The sequence below is a fragment of the Daucus carota genome, chromosome 3, assembly GCF_001625215.2.
Source record: "Daucus carota subsp. sativus chromosome 3, DH1 v3.0, whole genome shotgun sequence".
NCBI lineage: Eukaryota > Viridiplantae > Streptophyta > Magnoliopsida > Apiales > Apiaceae > Daucus > Daucus carota.
The window spans coordinates 55467299-55489736 of record NC_030383.2 but is presented as its reverse complement, the minus strand read 5'-3'; the positions used below and the strand labels follow the sequence as shown (position 1 = coordinate 55489736).

The 22438-nt window shown below is 34.9% G+C and overlaps 3 protein-coding genes across 3 annotated transcripts; 2 read left to right on the top strand and 1 right to left on the bottom strand.

Annotated features, from left to right (window-relative positions):
* The first annotated feature begins 601 nt into the window (after positions 1–601).
* Positions 602–14801, top strand: LOC108214132 (cytosolic endo-beta-N-acetylglucosaminidase 1). Its single transcript, XM_017385936.2, has 11 exons — positions 602–1269; positions 2153–2290; positions 2890–2999; positions 3123–3234; positions 3318–3425; positions 4418–4530; positions 4860–4941; positions 10177–10257; positions 11993–12048; positions 13504–13639; positions 13951–14801. Exons 1-11 carry the CDS (start codon positions 775–777, stop codon positions 14668–14670), a joined length of 2151 nt encoding a protein of 716 aa, XP_017241425.2. The 5' UTR covers positions 602–774; the 3' UTR covers positions 14671–14801.
* A 263-nt stretch (positions 14802–15064) lies between these two features.
* LOC108212715 (uncharacterized) lies at positions 15065–17221 on the top strand. The gene is made up of 2 exons (XM_064090130.1): positions 15065–15382; positions 16742–17221. The coding sequence occupies exons 1-2, from the start codon at positions 15065–15067 to the stop codon at positions 17219–17221; spliced, it is 798 nt and encodes a 265-aa protein (XP_063946200.1).
* A 3064-nt stretch (positions 17222–20285) lies between these two features.
* Positions 20286–21436, bottom strand: LOC108214134 (LOB domain-containing protein 12). Its single transcript, XM_017385939.2, has 2 exons — positions 21226–21436; positions 20286–20856 (listed from the first exon to the last, which is right to left on the bottom strand). The coding sequence occupies exons 1-2, from the start codon at positions 21382–21384 to the stop codon at positions 20479–20481; spliced, it is 537 nt and encodes a 178-aa protein (XP_017241428.1). The 5' UTR covers positions 21385–21436; the 3' UTR covers positions 20286–20478.
* Positions 21437–22438: the final 1002 nt, after the last annotated feature.

Below are 22438 nucleotides of genomic sequence, written 5' to 3'. Positions count from 1 at the left end.
CGGGTAGTATTAAAAAGTGTTGAATACATGCTACGTTTCTTGAATTGCGTGAGTTAATAATGGAGTGCGTGAGACACGTGTATTGAGACAGTATGGAACCGATAAAATAGATCTCCCCATTTTTAACAAATATTTTTTTTACAGATAATTGAATTTTCGCATGTATTTTTAGATGCTTCATAATTTTCGATAAAACCGAATTATTTCTTCTTTTTTTTTACAAATATCCATTATATATATTTAGATTTTCGCATGCATTTTCAAATACCACATGATTAAAAATATTGAAAAGAGTGTGCTAAAAGTTCAATAATTTGAGAAAAGACGGAGGATTTTAACATGTTACGCACTTACCGTAGAAAAGAAGATGATAAAAATTAAAGTGTAAAAAAACACTGGTAAAATACTAAAATTACAAAAAGAAGAAGTGTTTTGGTATGCCTACTTGTTACGAAAACAAAGTTTAGTATACAAATTCCCACAAAAAAAAAGTTCATGCAGTCTATAATATTATATTTCACACGTTTGAATATATTTTTTAAATATGAGTTTCACTCATCTTAATTTCACTATACGATCAATCAATACATGAATAAACTTCGACTAAATTCGAGAATTCCACAAATGAACAATCCACTTTCCAATTAAACGAAACAAAGCACAAAAGCTAACTAACTCAACTTAAAGTCTTGAACTAACCTGTTACTGCTCTTCAAATTTGCCACTCATAAACACAGCTAGTTAAAGTCTTTGAAGTCAACTAACTCAACTTCAATGCAGATCCCATTTCGCGCCTATATAAACCGCCAAACCCTCATCACCCTCAAAACCATCTACACCATAATACACACAAGCATTGCATCTATCTTCTTCCCCACCAAAATGAGCACTCCCACCCCAACTCCACCCCCATTTGATCCCTCCCGACCCTCTTCACCAATCTCTTATCCAATCAAAACCCTCGAAGAACTCGAGTCCAGGTCTTATTTTGACTCGTTTCACTACCCTTTTAACAAATCTTGGGGTTGCACACAAGGTGTTCGATCAAATGCCGCAGAGAAGAGTTTGCCGATGAGGCCGAGATTGTTGGTCTGTCATGATATGGCTGGTGGGTATGGTGATGATAAGTGGGTGCAAGGTGGGGATAACCCGGATGCTTATGCCATTTGGCATTGGTATTTGATGGATGTGTTTGTGTATTTTTCGCATAGTTTGGTTACTTTGCCGCCTCCTTGTTGGGTTAATGCTGCACACTTGCATGGTGTTAAGGTGTGTTTTTTTAATGGTGGCTATTAGGTTTTGATATAGTTGTGAATGAGGTATGTTGGTTTTGTTGTTTTGGTGATGACTAAGCTGGTTTTTGCTTTTCGTTTATTGGAATATACATTTGACAGCTTTAAGGGTTGGGTGTTGCTGTACAATTGATAAGGTTAAAGGGTCAAATTCATTTTGTGAGAAATAGAGATTTTTGGTCTGTTGTTGTCTCGAGCTGCAGAGGTCTGAATATTCAATTTTGCCAACTAGTACAATATATAAGATATAAGATGTTTAGTTGTGATCTTCTACTACATTCGGAACCATTGGAACTACAACAAATTGACATGTTATTTATTTAGAAAATTTGTAAAAAAAGCTATCTGTTACAAACATTTTACATATTCATTCAATATATACTTATCAACTAGCTCTATTAAAATATAGAAAAACCACTTTATGGATCATCTACTATAAACACCCATCAACCACTCCTGCTAGCAGATAGACAGAAGACATACTAATAGACGTATAATTTGAACTGGAAGGGGATCTAGACGTGAAATTCTTTTACTTTCGTCAAAAGAATTTTAATTTACGTATAATATTTTATTATTTAAATATTAAAATAATATTATGAAATGTAAGTGCATTGCATAGATGGAGGCTAGCATATAAGATATAAAAAAAAAAGGGTTCTTATATACTGTATACACATGATAGAACTTCGAGGAGTACAAATGTACGTGATCCTATTCTTTTCTTTAGCATGTTTTTCGTACTCATCTTCTAATATCAAACTCATATCAATATTCTAGTTTTAATTTTTTGTGTATTACGATTACCCGTATACCCGTAAATATTTCCGATTTTAATTTTATATGTTGTGTGAAATAAGGTACTGGGTACTTTTATTACCGAGTGGGATGAAGGGAAAGCTATTACTCGTAAACTGCTTGAGACAAAGGAGTCTGCTCACATGTATGCGGAGCGCTTGACTGAGCTTGCTGTTTCCCTTGGCTTTGATGGATGGTTGGTAAGTACTTGTCCTTTTTCAATTTGTCATGATTAATTTGAAAATTCTGTCATCCGTCTAAGTTTCGGACTTACGACATGATCCCTAACAGCCCCTTTCTATAGACATTTCAGTATTATTCGGATGGTATAGCTATTTGTATTCTATACACTTGCAATTTATTGTCTGAGCTAACTAATAGATTAGCCGCAGTATGTAATATTTGTATTGTTTTTTTAATCTACTGAGCTTCAACGTGTTGCGAAGCCAAGTACTCTCGTTTAAGATAAAGTATAGATGTATTGGACTTTAAAGACCATATCAGGATTGAATCGACTCTAATATGTAATCCAAATGTTTGTATTGGGTTGTCATAGTGTAAAGCATATACTCCCTTCAGCTAATGCATAGCTTCTCACATAAAACACATAGTGTTGTATGTATTATCGAAGTTTCGAAAATATAGGCAGACAAATATTGAGATCGAATTAATATGAGCTCTTGATTTGAGACTTTTTTTACTTTCGGTAATCTTGACTACACTCTACCCTTGAAGATTTCCTCTCTTAACTTTTTACAAGTCTGTCAATAACTGTCCATAATCTTCTATATATTTGCAGATCAACATGGAAGTAGAAGTAGACATTGAACAAATTCCTAATTTAAAGGAATTTGTTAGCCACTTAACTTATGCTATGCACTCTTCGAAGGATGGGTCTTTAGTCATATGGTAGGTTCAATACGTTTCCTGAATTAAGATTTATTAAGCTCTAATCTGTCGTCTCCTTTTTAATAACCTTATATTGATTTTGTCATATCTAGTTCAGTTCTGTGACTTATGTCCTTGCTGTAGGTATGATAGTGTTACTGTTTTTGGAAAACTTGAGTGGCAGGATCATCTAAATGACAGCAACAAGCCCTTTTTTGATGCATGTGATGGCATTTTTGTTAACTATACATGGAAGGTATGTTGTTGCTGCTAATTATATGGTGTTCATGAATTTGTCTTTCAATAGATCTTGTTAAGTATTTCGTCTATCATACGCAGGCCAATTATCCTAAGCTCTCAGCTGATGTTGCTGGTAGCAGACAATTTGATGTGTACATGGGTATTGATGTATTTGGAAGGGGAACCTTTGGTGGTGGACAGTGGACAGTACGTTAAAAGTTTTAAGTTTTGTGTCTTACATTAAACAGAGGCCTTGCTTCGTCAGATATATTTGTTAAACCTAGCACACATGTTCCTTTAAGAGACATGCAAGTAAAAAGAATAGGTTCATACAGTAGCTTATTTACAATTTCGTTTTGAATATCAAATGTTTAATAGTAACATACAAATATATGTAGCCATGTTCCTTTGCAGTGATATATATGTTATACAGCGTCAAGTTCGAAATGTTGCATTTACTGTAAAAACTAGCACTACCTTAGTAGACATGCAAGTGAAAGGAATATGTTCATCTAATACCTTATTCACAGTTTGGGTTTAGAACATCAACCATTAAAAAAACAAAAAAAGATGCCATATAAACCTATATAGCCATGTTCCGTAGCAATGATATGTATTTTACAGTGTCTAGTTGCTAAAGAGATTGCCAATTCAACTATTGAACTTTTTAGGGTATATGAGTCCATATCTATCATTATCGTCACATTCACCAAGGATCATCAATCACATGGCGCTTCATCAAGCAGTATATTGACATCAGAACTTTGTGTACGTCTATAATGTAGGGAACTCTTCTTTTGCTTGTGGTATTCACTTTAATGTGTACTCTTTTCTTCACAATGACATTCATCGTTTTAGTCCGACGATGTTCAGCAGGAAAAGTAGAGTTTTCTGTAATATTATGTGAAGTCCATATAATATAATTATTTTCAGCAAGGTCTAAGTTTTATAAATTGATGTAACTCGGTCAATGAGTTACCAGCTTCTCCATTGCTAACCTGGTGTCACTAAATATCTGGTACTTAATTTAAGAGTAACATACAATTTGAAAGCTCAGATTAATTAAAACACAAGTTTCGAAATATCACATTCCACAATACATACTAAACTTAGGCAAGTTACTGTGGACAGTCTAACCAATCTTTTTTTTCGAGAACAAGTAAAATCCAGTTTGAATGATAATTCTTTTTCATATTCAGACAAATGTTGCACTTGATGTAATAAAGAAAGATAATGTGTCAGCTGCTATCTTTGCACCTGGATGGGTACTTGAGACAAATCAGCCGCCTGATTTTCAGACGGCTCAAAACCGGTAAATCACTCATCTCCTTCGCTAACTTCAACTAGCAGCAATTTTATGTTCAACACTGTGCTGGGTGTTTAAAGTAGTATACTTAGTTGTGTCTGAGATATCAGGGCACCTCTCTCCACCTATATATGATACATAAAATGCCAGTTGGTAGCAGTCATTAAGAATGATCATTTTCCAGCCCTTCCACTCTTTTACTTCTTTGTCCAGTCTTGATATGTTGAACAGGGGCTACTACAAGGAGTTGAATATGTTCGTCATTTTCCATATTGATTTACAGAATGTTTGGTTGACCTTATGAATTGATAGTGAGGCATGTGTTGGATATGCAGATGGTGGGGACTTGTTGAGAATTCATGGGGAGTATCACAAAAGTACCCTAAATCACTTCCATTTTATTCGAACTTTGATCAGGTACTAATTGTTATGAAGCCTTATTTTCCTCGACTCCTTTTATTTAATTACTTCAGTAACCTTTAAAGCTCGTTCCCCTCCAGTTTGGCAATTAATTTACTGGAGTTTGTATAGTTGGTTTGATTAAGAGGTATCATTTATTCAATTAGAGCCCAACACTTGCAAGAAAAAGCATATGTGAAATTATAAGATAGTTACTAAATTATATACCAAATTATAACCATATTTCATGGATTTTGGGCATTTTTAATGAAGCAAAAGAATAGTGAGTTTAAGAACCTTCCTTACCGTTATTGAAAGGGCAACAAAATATCCCAAATAATTAATTTTAAGTAGCATACAGTGAGGTACATGATTAAGATTTTAGGCCATTGGTGTTTCCTGTGGCATTTATGACAAAGATATGAGAAAAAGCTTATATTTCTCCGATGATTTGTTATACAAACAAGCTCCTGTATTTATAGGTACAGCAGAGCTAATTAGCGCTAAAAATCAGCAAGCAGATCTCACTATATCTGCCTGGAAATCAGCCTACAGAATCCCCAATTATTAGCCTAAGTCAAGCCTAATACAACTGCACAAATCACTGATTTACAGCTAGTAAATAGCAGCTATATACAACTACTAAATAACAGCTACATTATACTGTAATGATAATTATATTGACACCCCCCCTCAAATTGATGCTGGTAAATCTAGTAGCATCAATTTGCCATTAAGAAACTTGTGCCGTTGACGTGTCAAAGCTTTTGTAAACACATCAGCTGTTTGAAGATTAGTACTAACATGAGGAAGTTCAATAACACCACGAGTAAATGCATCTCTGATATAATGACAATCAACTTCGATGTGTTTTGTTCGTTCATGAAATACTGGATTGGAAGCTATCTGAATGGCACTTTTGTTATCAGCATGGAGTGGAGTAGGATTAATTTGAGAAGCTCCAAGCTCGGAAAGAAGGCCACGTAACCAAACAATTTCAGCACAAGCTGCAGACATGGCTCTATATTCAGCCTCCGTGGAAGATTTTGAGACATGATCTTGCTTTTTACACTTCCAAGAGATCAATGCATCTCCAAGAAAAGTACACCATCCAGTTGTAGATCTTCTAGTATCCGGACATCCAGCCCAATCAGCATCACTATATGCTGTCAAATGAAGATCAGAATTTTTTGGAAAGAATAGACCACGCGTAGGTGACCCAATTAAATATCGAATAATACGCTTCACTGCAACAAGATGAAGATGCCGAGGTGATTGCATAAATCTGCTAACTATATGGACAGCATATGAGATATCAGGCCTAGTAATTGTTAGATAGATGAGGCTACCAACCAATTGTCTATATAAATAAGGATTAGGCAAAAGCTCCCCTTCATCTTTTCGATATTTAACATTCACTTCCATTGGTGTATCAACAGCAGTAGCCTCCTTTAAACCAGCCAACTCAATAAGATCTCTGACATATTTATGCTGATTTAAGAATATACCTTGATCTCGAGAATGAACTTCTAGACCCAAAAAATACTTAAGATCCCCAAGATCCTTCATTTGAAATGTACTATGCAACATATTCTTGAGTTTTGATATGAGCACAGTGTCACTGCCTGTGATGATTATATCATCGACATAGACCAGAAGAAAGACCATACCTTCTTGTGTCTTATGAAAGAAGAGAGATGAATCATATTGGCTTTGTGTAAAAGAGAAGTTGATGAGAGTATGGCGAAACTTATCAAACCATTCTCTAGGAGACTGCCTCAACCCATACAAAGTGCGCCTTAACCTGCAAACTTTATTTGGAGCTATCCATGCCATGCCATGTGGAAGTTTCATGTAAATTTCTTCTTTAAGATCCCCATTCAAAAAAGCATTTTTGACATCCATCTGATGTAAAGGCCAAGATTTAGAGGAAGCAACAGCAAGAATGGTTCTTACAGTGGTCATTTTAGCAACTGGTGCAAATGTCTCTTCATAGTTGATACCATATTCTTGTTTATTGCCAAGTGCAACCAGCCGAGCTTTGTATCGATCTAATGAGCCATCAGACTTGAGTTTCATACTATAAACCCACTTGCTACCAATTGGCTTAACATTTGGAGGCAAGGAAACAACGTCCCAAGTATGATTTTCTGCAAGAGCTTGAAGTTCTGTTTCCATTGCTTGTTGCCAACACTCATGTTCCATAGCCTGTTTATAACAAGTGGGAATAGAGATGGGAGATAAAGTAGTGGACATGGCTACTGGATTTGTATAACCATACCTGTCGGGAGGTTTTGAATTTCTAGAGCTTCTCCGAACAGGAGGTGGATCATTGGAACTCGGTAGAACAGGATCAGGTGCGTCCGAAAGAGTCGCAGGAGCCATAGTGGGAGATGTGCGTCTATGATAAACATGACCTGGTTTAAATCTTTGTGATGGGGCTGATGACTCGGGAAAATGAGGCAATATAGCTATCGATGGGAGTTGTGAAGTCATTTGTGTGCAAAAAAATGACTGATTTTCAAAGAAAATTACATTTCTAGACACACGAATACGACGAGTATTAGGATCATAGCAAAGAAAACCTTTTTGGGTACCACCGTATCCTAAAAAAGCACACTTGACAGATTGTGCAGTAAGTTTGTTCCTTTCATGTGGCTGAAGAAGAACAAAACAAACACATCCGAAAATATGAAGATCAGAATAATCTGGTGCATCTTCATATAAACGGAGGTAGGGAGATTCATTGTTTAAGGTGGGAGATGGTAATCTGTTTATCAAATAAACAGCAGTAGACAGGGCTTCACACCAAAAATGAGATGGAACACAAGACTCGATGAGGAGAGTTCGAACGACATCAAGAAGATGACGATTCTTTCTCTCGGCCACACCATTTTGTTGTGGAGTTGATGGACAAGATCGTTGTGATATGATTCCATGATTTTGAAGGAAAGATTGAAATTCATTTGATGTATATTCACCACCCGAATCAGATTGCAAAATTCTGATTTTTGCAGAAAATTGTGTCTCGATTAAAGCATGGAAAGTTTGAAATGCTTTAAAGACCTCGCTTTTATATCGAAGGAAATATACCCAAGTATAACGAGAGAAATCGTCTATAAAAGTTACAAAATACTTGTAATGTTGATGAGATACCACTGGTGAAATACCCCATACATCTGTATGCACAAGTTCAAAAGCTTTGGTGGTGTGAGATTTACGTGATGGAAAAGGAAGTGTTTTGCTTTTACCAAGTTTGCAAGATGCACAATGAATATTGTCTGTATTTGAAGAATTCGAAACTTTATTCCCAAGCAAACCAGATTTAAGTAAAATACTAAGAACATGAGAATTTGGATGTCCTAACCGCTTATGCCACACTTGATTATTACAATCAACGGCATTACAAGAGACATAATTTGACACTAGAGAAGGTGATGGGAGTAAAGGAAAGAGACGTCCCACTTTAGGCCCCTTCGCGATCATCTTCCCTGACACTTGATCCTGCACAAAACAACCAGAATTTGAAAATTGAACGGTGCAATTGTTATCAACTAACTGGCCAACAGATATAAGATTAGTAGACAACTTTGGGGACACAAAAACTGTATTCAGAGAGGTTGAAATATCACCAACAGCAGTAATAGGTAAAGAGTTACCATCAGCAGTTTGAATATGAAGATCCCCTTTATACTTTTGAACATTATTTAGGGGTACTGTTGTGCTAGTCATGTGATTTGAAGCAGCGGAATCAAAATACCAAGGCTTATGGGCAGAATTTTTGTTACCTGAAATTCCTAAAGTTGAAAATGCATTAACTATCATCTGCTGGATCATTTCAGGAGTAACAGAGGACTGACCAAAGTTCGGAGCATTTGAGGATCCAACTGAGACATTGTAAGCAGTCTCAGATTTCTTCGGAGGCCGGATTGGACAATCTTTAATAGTATGCCCAGCTTTCTTGCAATAATTGCAGAATTTTTTAGTGCAATTAGTAGCAACATGTCCAAATCCTTTGCAACTGTAGCATTGGATATTACTCATATCTCTTCCACCTCTATGCTTTCCTTGGGCAACATATGCAACAGGAATTGGAGAAGAATTCTGTGATTTCTGATCGATGAAAGTTTGTGTCATGAGCCGTTGTTCTTCTCGAAAAAGCTCACCTATGCAAGTATCGATTGAAGGAACTGGATTTCTATTCATGAGGTTGGACCTGACTGGTTCAAAATCTCCCCGCAATTTCATTAAAAACTGATCACGTTTGCTCGTCTCGTGTACACTTTGGACAGCAACTAGTCCTTCAGCAGAAACACTCTCATACACAATATCAGTGTATTCATTCCACAAATTCTCAAAAGAAGAATAAAACTCTTGAATTGTCATGCTTCCCTGACTTAGTTGTCCCAACTCAAGCTCTAATTGAAAACGTCGGGCGGCGTTGCTTTGATTGTAAACTTTCTTCAAGTAACCCCACATATCTTTAGAAGACTTGTAAGGCCTGAGATTGAGAATCATAGACGGTTCCATGCTCCCGAGAATCCAAGACATTATCTGAGCATCCTTCACCTTCCATTTCGCAAGTTTCTCCTTTTCTTTGGAGTCAGGTGCAGATTCCGTTCCATCAACAAAGCCCCATAATTCTTTTCCCTTGACAAGAATCTCAAATTGGAAAGACCAAGCAGAGTAGTTCTTCCCATTAAAACGAACAAGAAAGTTGTTAGATTGCTCCAATGACATGATTCGAAAAAAAACAAGAACCAAGAGATGAATTCCAAGAAAGATGACTAAAAAAAAAACACTGATTATTAAGGTGGACAAGAAGTACAAGAGCAGATTTTCAAATAACCAGCTCTGATACCATGACAAAGATATGAGAAAAAGCTTATATTTCTCCGATGATTTGTTATACAAACAAGCTCCTGTATTTATAGGTACAGCAGAGCTAATTAGCGCTAAAAATCAGCAAGCAGATCTCACTATATCTGCCTGGAAATCAGCCTACAGAATCCCCAATTATTAGCCTAAGTCAAGCCTAATACAACTGCACAAATCACTGATTTACAGCTAGTAAATAGCAGCTATATACAACTACTAAATAACAGCTACATTATACTGTAATGATAATTATATTGACAATTTAAGTACTGATTTGTTAGTAATTTCTGAATACTCTGTTGCAACTATTATGTGTGGCCTAGACCAAAGAATGTTCCATTGACACAAAAGTGTTCTCTGCCCTTACATATTCAGGGTCATGGTTACCACATTTTCATGGACGGAAGGAAAATATCAACTAAACCTTGGAACAACATCTCTTGCCAAAGCTTTCAGGTATGCTGTAGGCACCAATTATCTAACATCTTTAGTTTTGATCTAAGTCCGACAGCACTAGGATGTAACATCAGTTTTCTTATCACTTTGTAAATATATTTAGTCAGATTGCATTTATGTACAAGTAAAGATAGAATTCGTTACTGACTGAGTAACCTATGTATCCATGATATAAAGATGCATGGTTAGTAACTAGATGACAATGAATTAGTAAAAGTCACACGTGTTAGTCGACAAACTAAAATATGCCACTAAATGGAAAGCCCATGTCTAGGATTGGAAGTGCATCTAGGAGCTTATCTTTGGGGTAAAGAAGCAGCCTTATTGTTTAGTTAACTTTTGACAATTTTGGAGGTACTGGATTCCTTACAGTCAAATTTGAAACCTCTCGGCAAACTAATATATGATACCATATTAGACGAGCAGTTCTCCCAAAACCTTTAGTTGATCCTATACTTGTAACAACATGCAACTTCATAGAACGGAAGAATTTATTGGGCTACTTCTAAAGCTATAACAATCTTGAAAATGAATTCATTATAATAAGCTTAATTTAGGGGTTTTCCCCAACATATCGGGGGTTTTGGGGGAACTGCTAATTTAATATGGTATTAGAGCTTAGGTATACCGAAAATCTCAACTTTGGACCCTGACGCCTCCTTTGACATTCTCAAAACTATTAAAATTTGATATAGATGCTAAGAGCATCTCCAACCATTGAAAGCCCTTAGCTAAAATGTGAGTTGGCATACTAAAAATAAAAAATTTAGCTCGAAAAATTCATACTCCAACCATACTCAGCTGTTGTCTATAATTTTAGCCAACCTCCCATGGATGGCTAAATTTGTCGAACCTCTACAGGTCTGTAGGAAAGATTGCACATCATTTATTATCATATTGAACTGATATATTCTATTTTAACAATCTAAAATATTAATAACATACTATTTTTAAATTATAGCCAATCAATATAGCCGATACCATTGAAGCAAAATGTCTTACAGGTTCAGCAAATTTTACATAATGTCTTACAGGTCCAATTTAGCCAACGATTATAGCCAACGCCGTTGGAGATGCTCTAAGGCTGATTTTTGCCCCAAAAGATGGGTTTTATTGATTTATTTACTTTTGACTCACAAGTATAGACTATCAATTGAGGGTAGTGTTAAAGGTATAAGACTTATGTGGAGGGTTTTTCCCAAATTCTTTAGGTTTTAGGAGAGTTGGTCCTTTAATAAGGATGGACAGGGAAAGGGAAAGGATCTGACTGTATCTACAATAATTAGATCTGTAAGTATTTAATTATTTAAAGAATATATCAAGTTACCCTCTCCTAATATCTTAAGGTGTTAGGAGGACCTAATTAGATCATATATAATATTTGTATCCCTCCTTGAGAGCTCATATCTGGGTTGAAGAGTGAATCAGTTAGGGCAATATAAACCTTAGTGTTCAGATTAAAATATATGACAATATTGGGGGTAGAAGGATTAGAACTTGTGACCTCTAATCTAAGTTGTGATACCATGTTAAGTTACAAGCTTCCTAAAACTTTGTGGTTTTTTGAGAAGCGCTTACTTGGATCATATTTTATCTTACTAAATATTATGTAGTAATGTCTAAATGCTGCATATCCAGTGTTAAATCTTGGCATCATGCTTTAGTTAACTATCTTGTTTCAGAAAGTTGGATGCTTTATTCATTCAATCTTCTGATATTTAACTTGTTTTAACAGCCTCTTCTAGATTGTCTTGAAGATCAGAGACCAAATGCAATTCAAGTTTCTATAGAGTAAGCTTTATCGATCTATGATCTATCCTTACAGTTTTTGGTATGTATGAGCACTTACATATAAAGTCTGGAATTCAAATGATTGCATGAATTAGGTAATTTAAAATGGTGGTTGATGTAAATGTTTTCAGGGGCCTTCCAGAGTCTGGAGGCTGCAGAGCTTCCTCCCAATATCATAGGTGTTGGGTTTGCCTTTCTAGTAGATATCGTACTGGGGAAAGGGTATGGTCAGGGTGGCCCTTTTCTATCCACCCTTTAGATTAAATTCACTGGAAAGACAAAACTCAACCTGCCCCAGTAACTTTTTATAGTGGGCCCCTTTCCTAGGCAACTTTTCAAGAAGTGCTTCATATGTTATTAGTCACATGATTAATTGATTAAAGCTAAAAGTAAATGCCAACAATAGAAGCATTAATATAAATTCTAAGAAGGTAGAACTAGAGTAATGATTACGGTTATTATGAAGTGATAGTAGATGGAACGAGGGCCTATCTGTGTCGGTATATCTTCAACTGGATGTTACTGCAGTTGTCAACTTGTCATAATAATAATTAAAAAAAAATAGTAACTTTAGTTAATGGTTGAAAAATGTGCTGCACTTTCTAGTTCTTATCTGATCTGGTGTTGATTAGAACATAATGTAACGTCTTAAACGAAAATGGTTAATCATCCTGCATACCTTATAACATCTTATTTGCACCAGGCAGGACAAACTTTGTTTAAAATGAATGTGATAACTAACTTGACAAGTTATGAGATTATTTTATGCAGATTACTTTAGCTCTGGTAAATAATGTGCCATTAAAATGGTAGGAAGTGATCACTAATGTTACATGTAGAACCAACATCGCAATGTTTCATATAACTTTACTGCCAGTCTATGGATCACTTACTGTAATTTGACCTGAACTAAATAAGGCTAAGTGGTTGTTAATAAATAATAATGCTTTTTTTTTACTGTCGTCTATTTAAAGACGTGATAAACATGCGAGACGTCAGATATTTCATATGCCTGCAATTGTAGTAGTAGTTTTACATTATACTCCCTCCGTCCCTTTTTAGTTGTCACATTTCTAAAAGAAATTTGTCCCTAAATAGTTGTCTCATTCTTGTTCCAATGCATATTTATACATATTTTTCCATATTTATCCCTTGATTGTTAGTTCCAGTGTTTGACTTTACCATCAATATATACACTTATGACTTAGTATTTAATATAATAAATAAGGGCATACATGGAAACTACTTATAACATTTAATTTTTCTTAATATGTGTGTTTTTTGCAAATGTGACAACTAAAAAGGGACGGAGGGAGTATTGTATTGTAGTGGCAATCCACTTTTTTGCCCCATGACTTTTTTGTCAAGTGCGATCTATTTGCCGTCATAGATAAAGCCATAGTGGTAAAATAATAACCTTCTGTGTTAACTTGTGTATATTCTTCTGAATGGTAGTTTTAATGAAGCGTCTTATATTGGAGGAGGAAACATCACGCTAAAAGGATCTCTTGATGGCGATACTTATTTTACAACCAGGATATTTCAAGGAGAACTGCTTTTTGGGAACTTGCCGGTCCTTTTTACTTTTTCTGTAAGCCTTATAAATTGTTTTTTTAATGAAATTTAACTTTATTGTTGCCTAGAACTAGATGTTTAACTGTTTTGGTAATATCTGTGTTTTTAACATTTAATGGCTAAAATGATTATATAGCATAAATTAGAAGGGATTTTAATTCCTATGAATATTCTGCTTCCTCCAACTCTCTATTGAGTGGCTTTTCTAATATTGTCTAGGAAGATATTTGGAGATTTGCATACTCTAGGTCGTGCAAACTAAGAGTATATATAACACATCCAAAGCCCCTATGCAGTTTATGCTGCTGATTAGCACAATATGTGCAGGTGAAATCAGATGTGAGCTCTATGGTAGGCCTTTCTCTCAAGTTTTCTTCTCAGGCGTTGGAGAAGACATCAATACTACTCGCTTCTCGGGGTGATTCCGTGCTAAACACAAAGCAGTTCTCTAGCAAGTTTAATAGAGTAATTATGCCACATCAAGTGAAACGACTAGATGCAACTCCAGGATGGGTGATACAAGAGAGCCGTCTTGCAATGGAGGGCTACACATTAACAGGGATTCATATCATTTGTTATAGATCAAAACATATCTCAGTTAACCATGAAATAGTGACTCAAAGTCCATCTATATATAATGCAGTGCTGGGGCATATCGATATTAGAACTTCTGCAACAAACTCAGATTTCCCACCTGATGCATCATGGTTAGTTGAGGGTCAGTTCATAAAATGGACTTCAGGTTCCGAGGCTTCGAAGACCGTCAGTGTTAAGATCATTTGGAAACTGAAAGACGGAACAGCTTCTTGGTTCCCTAGCTACAATATCTATGTTGAGAAACAAGGAATAGTCAGAAATTCAAATGCACTGCTTGAAGAAAGGCTAGAATATCTTGGACTGGCACGAGTGGAAGCCTTTTATATATCTGATCTCATGGTTCCTTCTGGTATCTCTAGACTAAATTTCATCATTCAAGTATGCAGTCTTGATGGCACTTTGCAGAAGTTAGATTGTTCACCGTCTTTCCAGTTAAACGTAGAAGGTTAGTTAAAGATCATCCTCTGTGCTTAAAGGAGGGCCTATGTGGTATATTCACTGAGCATGTCATAATTTGTACAGAGATTTTGAACTTGTTGTATGTGACAATAAAACATAAGAGGTATTTGCAGTTTGCATCCCATAGCTTTGGATCAATATCACTTTGGTACTAATAGTTTGAGAAAATACACTCTGCATCTTTTAAGTGTCAGACACACTGCTTTTAACACCCTTTCAGCTGTTTCCCGGCAATTGTTGATCATTAACATTACTTTGGCGAAGGTATAAGTTGGTAGAAGTCTTTTAAAAAGTCATATTCACAACAATACACACACTCACACACACATAACATCTGTATATTTGGACTTTATCTTCTTCTTTAGGCAAGCAATTGCAATCTCCAATGGCAGAACTGTGTCTGTGTTTGAAACCCGCATTGGTTGTGGTACACACGACATGGACTCCTTCAAATGCTGGTCATCGATTTGCTGGTTGTGCCAAGGGTCAATGTCAATATTTCCGTTGGGTGGATCCCCCTTTGTGTGATCGTGCCCTGTTAATCATACCTGGTTTGATTAGTAAGATTGATCACCTAGAAGTAAAGAAGCAATTGGAAACTATTAATTTGAAGAAGAATGAAGAGTACTTCAAATGCAGCACAACTATGAAGATGCTACTTGTGACATGGATGCTAATTGTCTCCTACATCTTTTGGAACAAAGTGCATGAGATTTGAGTCTTTTTGTAATTTATGTCAACTCAAGTCTTGCTACCTTGTCATATGTCCAAAATTTGCATGTTAATTGAGCAAGGCAGCTGGTCCATGTCCTGAATTTGCATCTTAATTAAATAAGGCTGTAACTCCCACTACATGTGTATCGTTTAAACTGGCGGGAAAAAATGTTGATAGGATGCCTGTGCTTTGTTGATTGTTCTGGTTTAAAGAAAGAGACTTTTGTTTGGTCATTTTTCTGATATGTTGAACCTGCCGCAAAATATTTCAACAAATTTGGCTTCGTAGCATCTTCAAAGTGGTTAAAATGATTGACTAAAATATTATAAATTACTAATTGTATAAAATTTGTTAAAACACATGTATTGTATCTTGATTGGCTATATTTTAGAAATAGTTGGTTATATTTAGAAAATATTAATCTATTATTATTTTAATTTGTTATAAATAAATAAATATGACAAATATTATGATATCAACAGATATAACGAACATTGTAAGGTTGCCTGAATTTTTGGACAATGAAATGTTTCATGTGTATGGTTGGGAATGAGTTACTCAAACTTAGAATACAAGCCCTGGGAGACCATTAATCACAAGTTTATCATAAGATAAAGCTACCTGACTTAAAAATTGATTACGAGCCATTTGTAGACCAAGAACATAAGTTCAGCATTCCTTAGTAAAACCCAGGCATTGGCCATTAGACCATATAGCAGTGACATGCAACTTTAGCCACTCAGTACAAACCAAACAGAGACGAGTGACAACCACACTATTGCAATCACATTACTATCATTACACGGGTCCAGGTCCCCAACACATGATTGCTAAGGAATTTTTACAAAACACACACAACTTCGGCCGTTGGATGGCGGCATGGACAGTCTAGATTTAAAACACGTCCAGCGTTTTTTAGCGTTGTACACTGTCTTCCAACGCTGAAAAACTGCTAGACAGTTAGATTTTTCTACACATCTCACGCTTAAAAAGAAGTTAGAGATTACCAAAGACTTAAGTGTGCACCTTTGTTCCAAAGATCAATCTTCGCAGAGATATTTTTTTAGCTGAGAGCTTGCTTTTTTGTGTTTGAAATTAAGTAGTGCAATGACATAGTGCTTATGATATGGGCGATCAAAAATGATCACTATGGCTTTCCAGCGCTTTTTTAGCGCTAGACATGTAGAAAATTTGTTTTTTTTTAAAGTAATATGATATCACAGAAAATCAGAAATGACTCATTATAGGAAAAAAAATTAATTTAACTAATTTGATTTAGATCAGTACTAGAAAATTTTCTAATGTCAATAAATTATATTTGACATAAATTTGAAATATTACTGGAAGGAGGCTAAAGCTAAGCGAGTTATTCAAGTTGTTAGTAGTTCGAGCTCTGTTTCTACTGCGTTGGTGAAATGGAAAAAGCCCGAGGATGGAGTTCTCAAGCTAAATGTTGATGTAGCCGTGCGTCTGGGTGAGGCCTCATTCTCGTTAGGCTTGGTTCTCCGTGACAGTGCGGGAGCTTTTGTGATAAGTAAAACGATTTGTAAAGCAATGGTGGCTACTGTCATTGAAGCCGAAGCAAGTGTTATCCTTGAAGGTCTCAAGTGGCTGTTAACATTGAATCATGAGATGCTAATAATTGAATCAGAGTCTCTTCTTGCTGTTAGAGCTTTGCAAGACCCTCAGGAAAATCTCTTAGAAGTTGGCCATATTTTGATTGTCTGCAAGCTTATTTTATATTCGAACTCAGATTATTCAGTTTTCTTTGTTAAAAGACAAGTGAGTGGGATAACTCATCTTGTAGCTAAATTACGTGTTCTCTAAATTGTCAAAATGTGTTTACGTCTCCTCGAGATGTGTTGTTGGAGACTCTTATGTATGATACATTTCGTAGTAATGAAATTTGTCATTTATTCAAAAAAAAAAGAAAAAAAAAAGGTTTAACCGCAGCTCCTACGACCTTAATGACCGCCGAAAATAAATTGTCAAAATATTTTGGAAGGAATTTGTCGGGAAAAATTTGTCGAAATTAATTTGTTTGAAACTAAAGTTAATTTTTGTACCTCATCATGTGCAAACTATTTCTCGACACTTGTGAGTGAGATTCGTGCTTCTCAATTGTGAGTGAGAAATTGCTGCCAAAAGTTTCTCAAAATTTTGCAATTATTTTCTAGATGATTCCGTTGAAATTACACGAATTCGAATGCGTACAACTTCTCATATATTATTTCGAAATCAGTTACTTAGTTCGTCACAATTAATTCTTTATACTTGGGGTTAAGGACTTGAACATATATTAAGATTTTTAATAATATAATTTTATAATAATTTAATTTTAAAATAAATTAATATTGATTTTTTTAATAAAAAGGAGTTCTTATAAATAAATTAAGAAATTATATTTTATATACCTTATTAAAAAGGAAAAAAGATTCCGTTAGGTTCCATCATTGAACATGTCACACTTGCAAAAAAAAACGAATTGGAGCCCCATATAAAATTATTGCTCAAAATATACCAATGTTAAGGGGGGCAAAATTAGAGAAAATAAATACACGAGTCAGAGCAGACGAAACAGAAAAGCTATATAATATAGGTTGAAAGTTGAAACTGAAATATGCATAGGATGATTTGTTCGTTCTCGAGCCCTCAAAACTGAAAGTGTTCTCCACTTTTTGTTTTTAACTCTTCCTATATATTTTTTTTTGTATGTTTATGCATCAAAGTTTCTCCGTGCAGTATGATTTTCAAAGCTTCGATTTTTTCCAAATGATTTGTTAGTTTCCCTCGAAATTAACCCCTAAAACTTTCATCTAGGACACGCTAAAACCACAAGATTTTCTTTCCATGTCTGCGTAAACTCAGACAACTTATGAGTCATTAAGGTAATTTTCAACACTAATCTATATTTTATTATACTTTTATCAGCTCTTGTCTGGTTAGCAAAAGCTTAATGAATTTACACTATCGATCCCTTTCCTTCCAGCTGCATATCATTCATATTAATTCATTCATATTAATACTGGTTAGATACACACACCCCTAACTATCATGGGGCCGTTTGGATAAACTTAAAATAAGTGAGTTGAGTAGAAGTTACAAGTAAGTCAACATTTATAAGTGATTAAAGTGTTTGGGAAAAAAGTAGAAATTTTGAAATAAAAACTAGTAATCCAAACTTTTTATAAGTGTTTTTTGACTTTTTACACAAACGGTACGAATAAGTGTTTATAATTTATAAACCCATAAGTTGACTTTTAAGTGATACACAGACACCACCTATATATCCTCTACTTTTTGTGTATCATACCTTTCTTAGTCTTATATAACAAACGCATCATATTAATAATTGTATAATGTATGTGAAATGAGTTTTTAGAACCCGTGAAGCTTCTTCTCAGTTCTCACGGACTTGCCTGCATGTAACACATGCATGCCAATATGCCATGCCGGCTATTGCAATTTCTATTTTCTAAAAAAAAAAAATGAACTTCCTCACTTTCGAAATAAATGAAACCGTTATTTTTATTCTCATTTAATTTGTATTTGAATAATTGTTTATATGTGTGTAAAGTTTTAAGTTATGTAATTAATTATATAATATTCAAAGTATTAGTATTAAATGAAAATGTAGTCAAATCACAAATTCCAAATAATAGTAGTAGTAGGAGTAATAATAATAATAAAATTTCATCATAATTAAGCTGTTTTAAACAAGATATTTTAAAGCGCAAGATATATATATCATATATTAAGAAATGTAAACCGACAATATCCAGATTACTTGTAGAATTGTGACCTACTTGCTTTCTAAGTTGACTTCTGAAATGTTGTCACGTTGAGAGGACTGTAGTTCATGCATGAACTTTTAGAACTTGATATCTAGCTAGCTAGGTTTATTGTTTAATATATCATTATTTAATTAAAAAGTGACGATAATATGATATGACCTATTTTGTGTGTCCATTTTCGAATTTCACCTAATCACGGTGGGTTTTTCTTTTACAAAATAACCACTTATGTTAAGATATAATATTTTTATTTGAATAACCACTTATTACTTATTTGCTCGTATCTTAATCAACGATTACCTTCGAATAAACAAAAATTTGCACACGTACACTGCCAGATGCATGCTGGTGAAATCCTATCTCTCTTGCTATTAAGATACAAAACTTATTAATACATATATGCGTTAATTAAGAATATTATATTTTTTGGAATATTATATATATATATATATATATATATATATATATATATATATATATCACATAAGAACATCATATTTTTATAATATATATTTATTTTTAAATATTTACATTATATCTGCCTTGCAAATTAGCAAATTCCAATAAGGAGAACTGGAGAAGTATAATTAGATGGTCGCCCTCTAATAATTTCTGATATTTGTTTTCATACTGAGAATGTTTTCTTTCACTGTATTTTTTATTTTTATTTTCTAAGAAAGCCACAAAACTTATAAAGAAGAAATCGAGAATATATAGTGATCTATCCTACTCACTATCAACTGAAACATACTCCAGACTGAACAAGATTTAAATAAGAACTCAGTAGTATTATTTACTCGCGCGAAGAGCCTTAGTAGAACACTACTGTAATCAGGTCTAGCAACATTTGGAATATATGTCTGACACTGAGGAAGTTGAGAAACACTAAAATTAATTAGTCCACCATTAATATACTGAAACAAGGTCTAATTGTTTAATCATAAGACTGATTTACTTAACAGAAGAAGCCCTTTATCCAAGGCTCCGAACTCACCACCCCACATGCTACAGTTGACTCTATTACTCATTTCACCCATATAAAATACGACGGAGTAAGTAAATTTGAAAAATACTGATAAATTTTTCTCAAAATGACATATAAAAGAAGACGGAGGGAGTATCCGTTTAGATACTGCATTTATCAGATGTGTGAGTCATGTGCTTAAGACACAAGTCTTAAACTAATACATAACGCGCGACTTTATTTGCATATTTGCTCTGTGGAAAAAACAATGAATTTGATAATTAAGTAGTCATTAACAACATTGAAGCATAGATAAATTAAATTAATTAAGAAACATGCATGTCATGCCCAAAGAAAGACTCTCTCTTGAGAGAATCATGGATTACATTGGTAGAATTCGAGGATGAGTAGTTGAGATACTGAGGCATCATGTTATTGCTGTAAAAACTCGATTTGTCGTCGCCGATAAGATCATGAGCGCTGATGGGTTCCATGGAAGGTGGTAGCAGGGGAGGCTGCTCTTGTTGCATTTGGATGCAGAGCATCTCGGTCTGAGCCACTGCCAGCTGCATTTGAAGCTGAGACACCTGGTTTTGCAGGTATGATATCGCTCCTACGCATCCGTAGACCGGGTCTCGGACCCTTGCGTTGGCTTCGTAAACCAGACTGCTTACTGCATCTGCTCTCTGATGAATCGGAAGCTCCTGTGCATAAATAAAATCACAACAATTAAGTTAATATTATGTTGAAACATAGCATAACATCTATTTAGAGCCTTCTTCCAACACCTCAAAGTTTAAGATGAACCGGTTCTCAACATGGTATCAGAACTTCACAGAGGTCTAAAGTTCAACTCTCTTTGAATAATATTTGTTGTAGCATAAGGTCCTATGAGAACATTTCAGATAGTATTCTGATAAATGTTGTGAGGCCTGTAGCTAAAATACATAATTATTTTGAGAAAATGTATCTTGAATCGAAATTTAACTTTTTTGAACTATTAAAGATTTTATGCATGTGCGAGAATCAAGTAGTTGGTAATGAAGAGAAGAACAGAGAAGAAAAAAGAGAACCTGCAACATCTTGCTAATGTTGCTAGCACCAAACACTTTGTGAACAATGGCGAACTTATGGGGATCATCGGAAGGGAAGTACGGAGCGAAAGTGCAGTCCTTGGTGCATCGCCGCCGGAGCAGCTTGCAGGAGGCGCAAGGAGAGTGTCCTGTTCCCATTTTTTTGATATGTTAAGTGGAGAAAATAATGTTGAGAATGTGAGAGTAATGCCAAAGAGGATAGGGTGAGGTTAAAGGCAAGTGTACCAAGTGTATTTATAGTGGTTTCACAAGGTTTTCAACGCGGTTCCAAGATGTTATATAATATTTACCCTTCAAATATACTGTGTAAACACAGCAAAAGTGTCATTTTTCTTTTAAAACTTGTTTAAGGTGAAAAACTTGTTCAAAATATGAGTATCACAGGCGAGGAAGTGACATGCGCAACCCTAGCTAGCCCATACGTAATATTTAATTTTGATTTATATCTAATCGATTATGTTTTAATCTGACTGAAAATTTTGTGTTAATAAAAAAAAATCAACAAATTCTCAATAAATCCTGTATTGGTATTGCAATCAGTCGATAGGTCGTTAATTCTGATTCTCGTAATATTGCAATCAATCGATGGATCATTAGTTACGATTTCCGAATTTTACAGTCATACGTACTCAATCTCAATTACACAACCCCTCAATTTTCGATAACAGTTAGGTGTCATAATTAGCTTATACTTAGGCCCTGCTCCTGAGTTTTTTTAGGGGAAAAAACAAGTGAATGCTTTCATCTAACTTTTGGAGTGAAAGTATGCTATATTTGCATCCACTTTCACTTGTTTTCCTTCTTTTTAAAAACTCGAGAGTACAAAGTGGAGTGAAAATTATATAACTTTACTTTATTTTCACTTGTTTTCCTCTCTAATTATAACTCGGGAGCAGGGCGTTAGCGTTTCAAAGCTATTTTGTTAACGTTGATCATTGCAGTGCGGTGGAGACACCTTGTGTACCATCACATACTGATTTGACAAGGAATGCACTGGATTATCTTAGATCTCCTACTTTCCGAACAAATTGTTGTTTGTCTCGTGCTAAAAGGTTCTTAACTACCCAAAGAACGTGAAAACTCCAGAATTGTCAATTCACACTTCACTATTGCTAGCGTTAATTCATCTTTCTTCATGTTCTATTTTCCTTAATCAACAGCTAATTAGTCTTCCCAAATTATCATGGCTGTG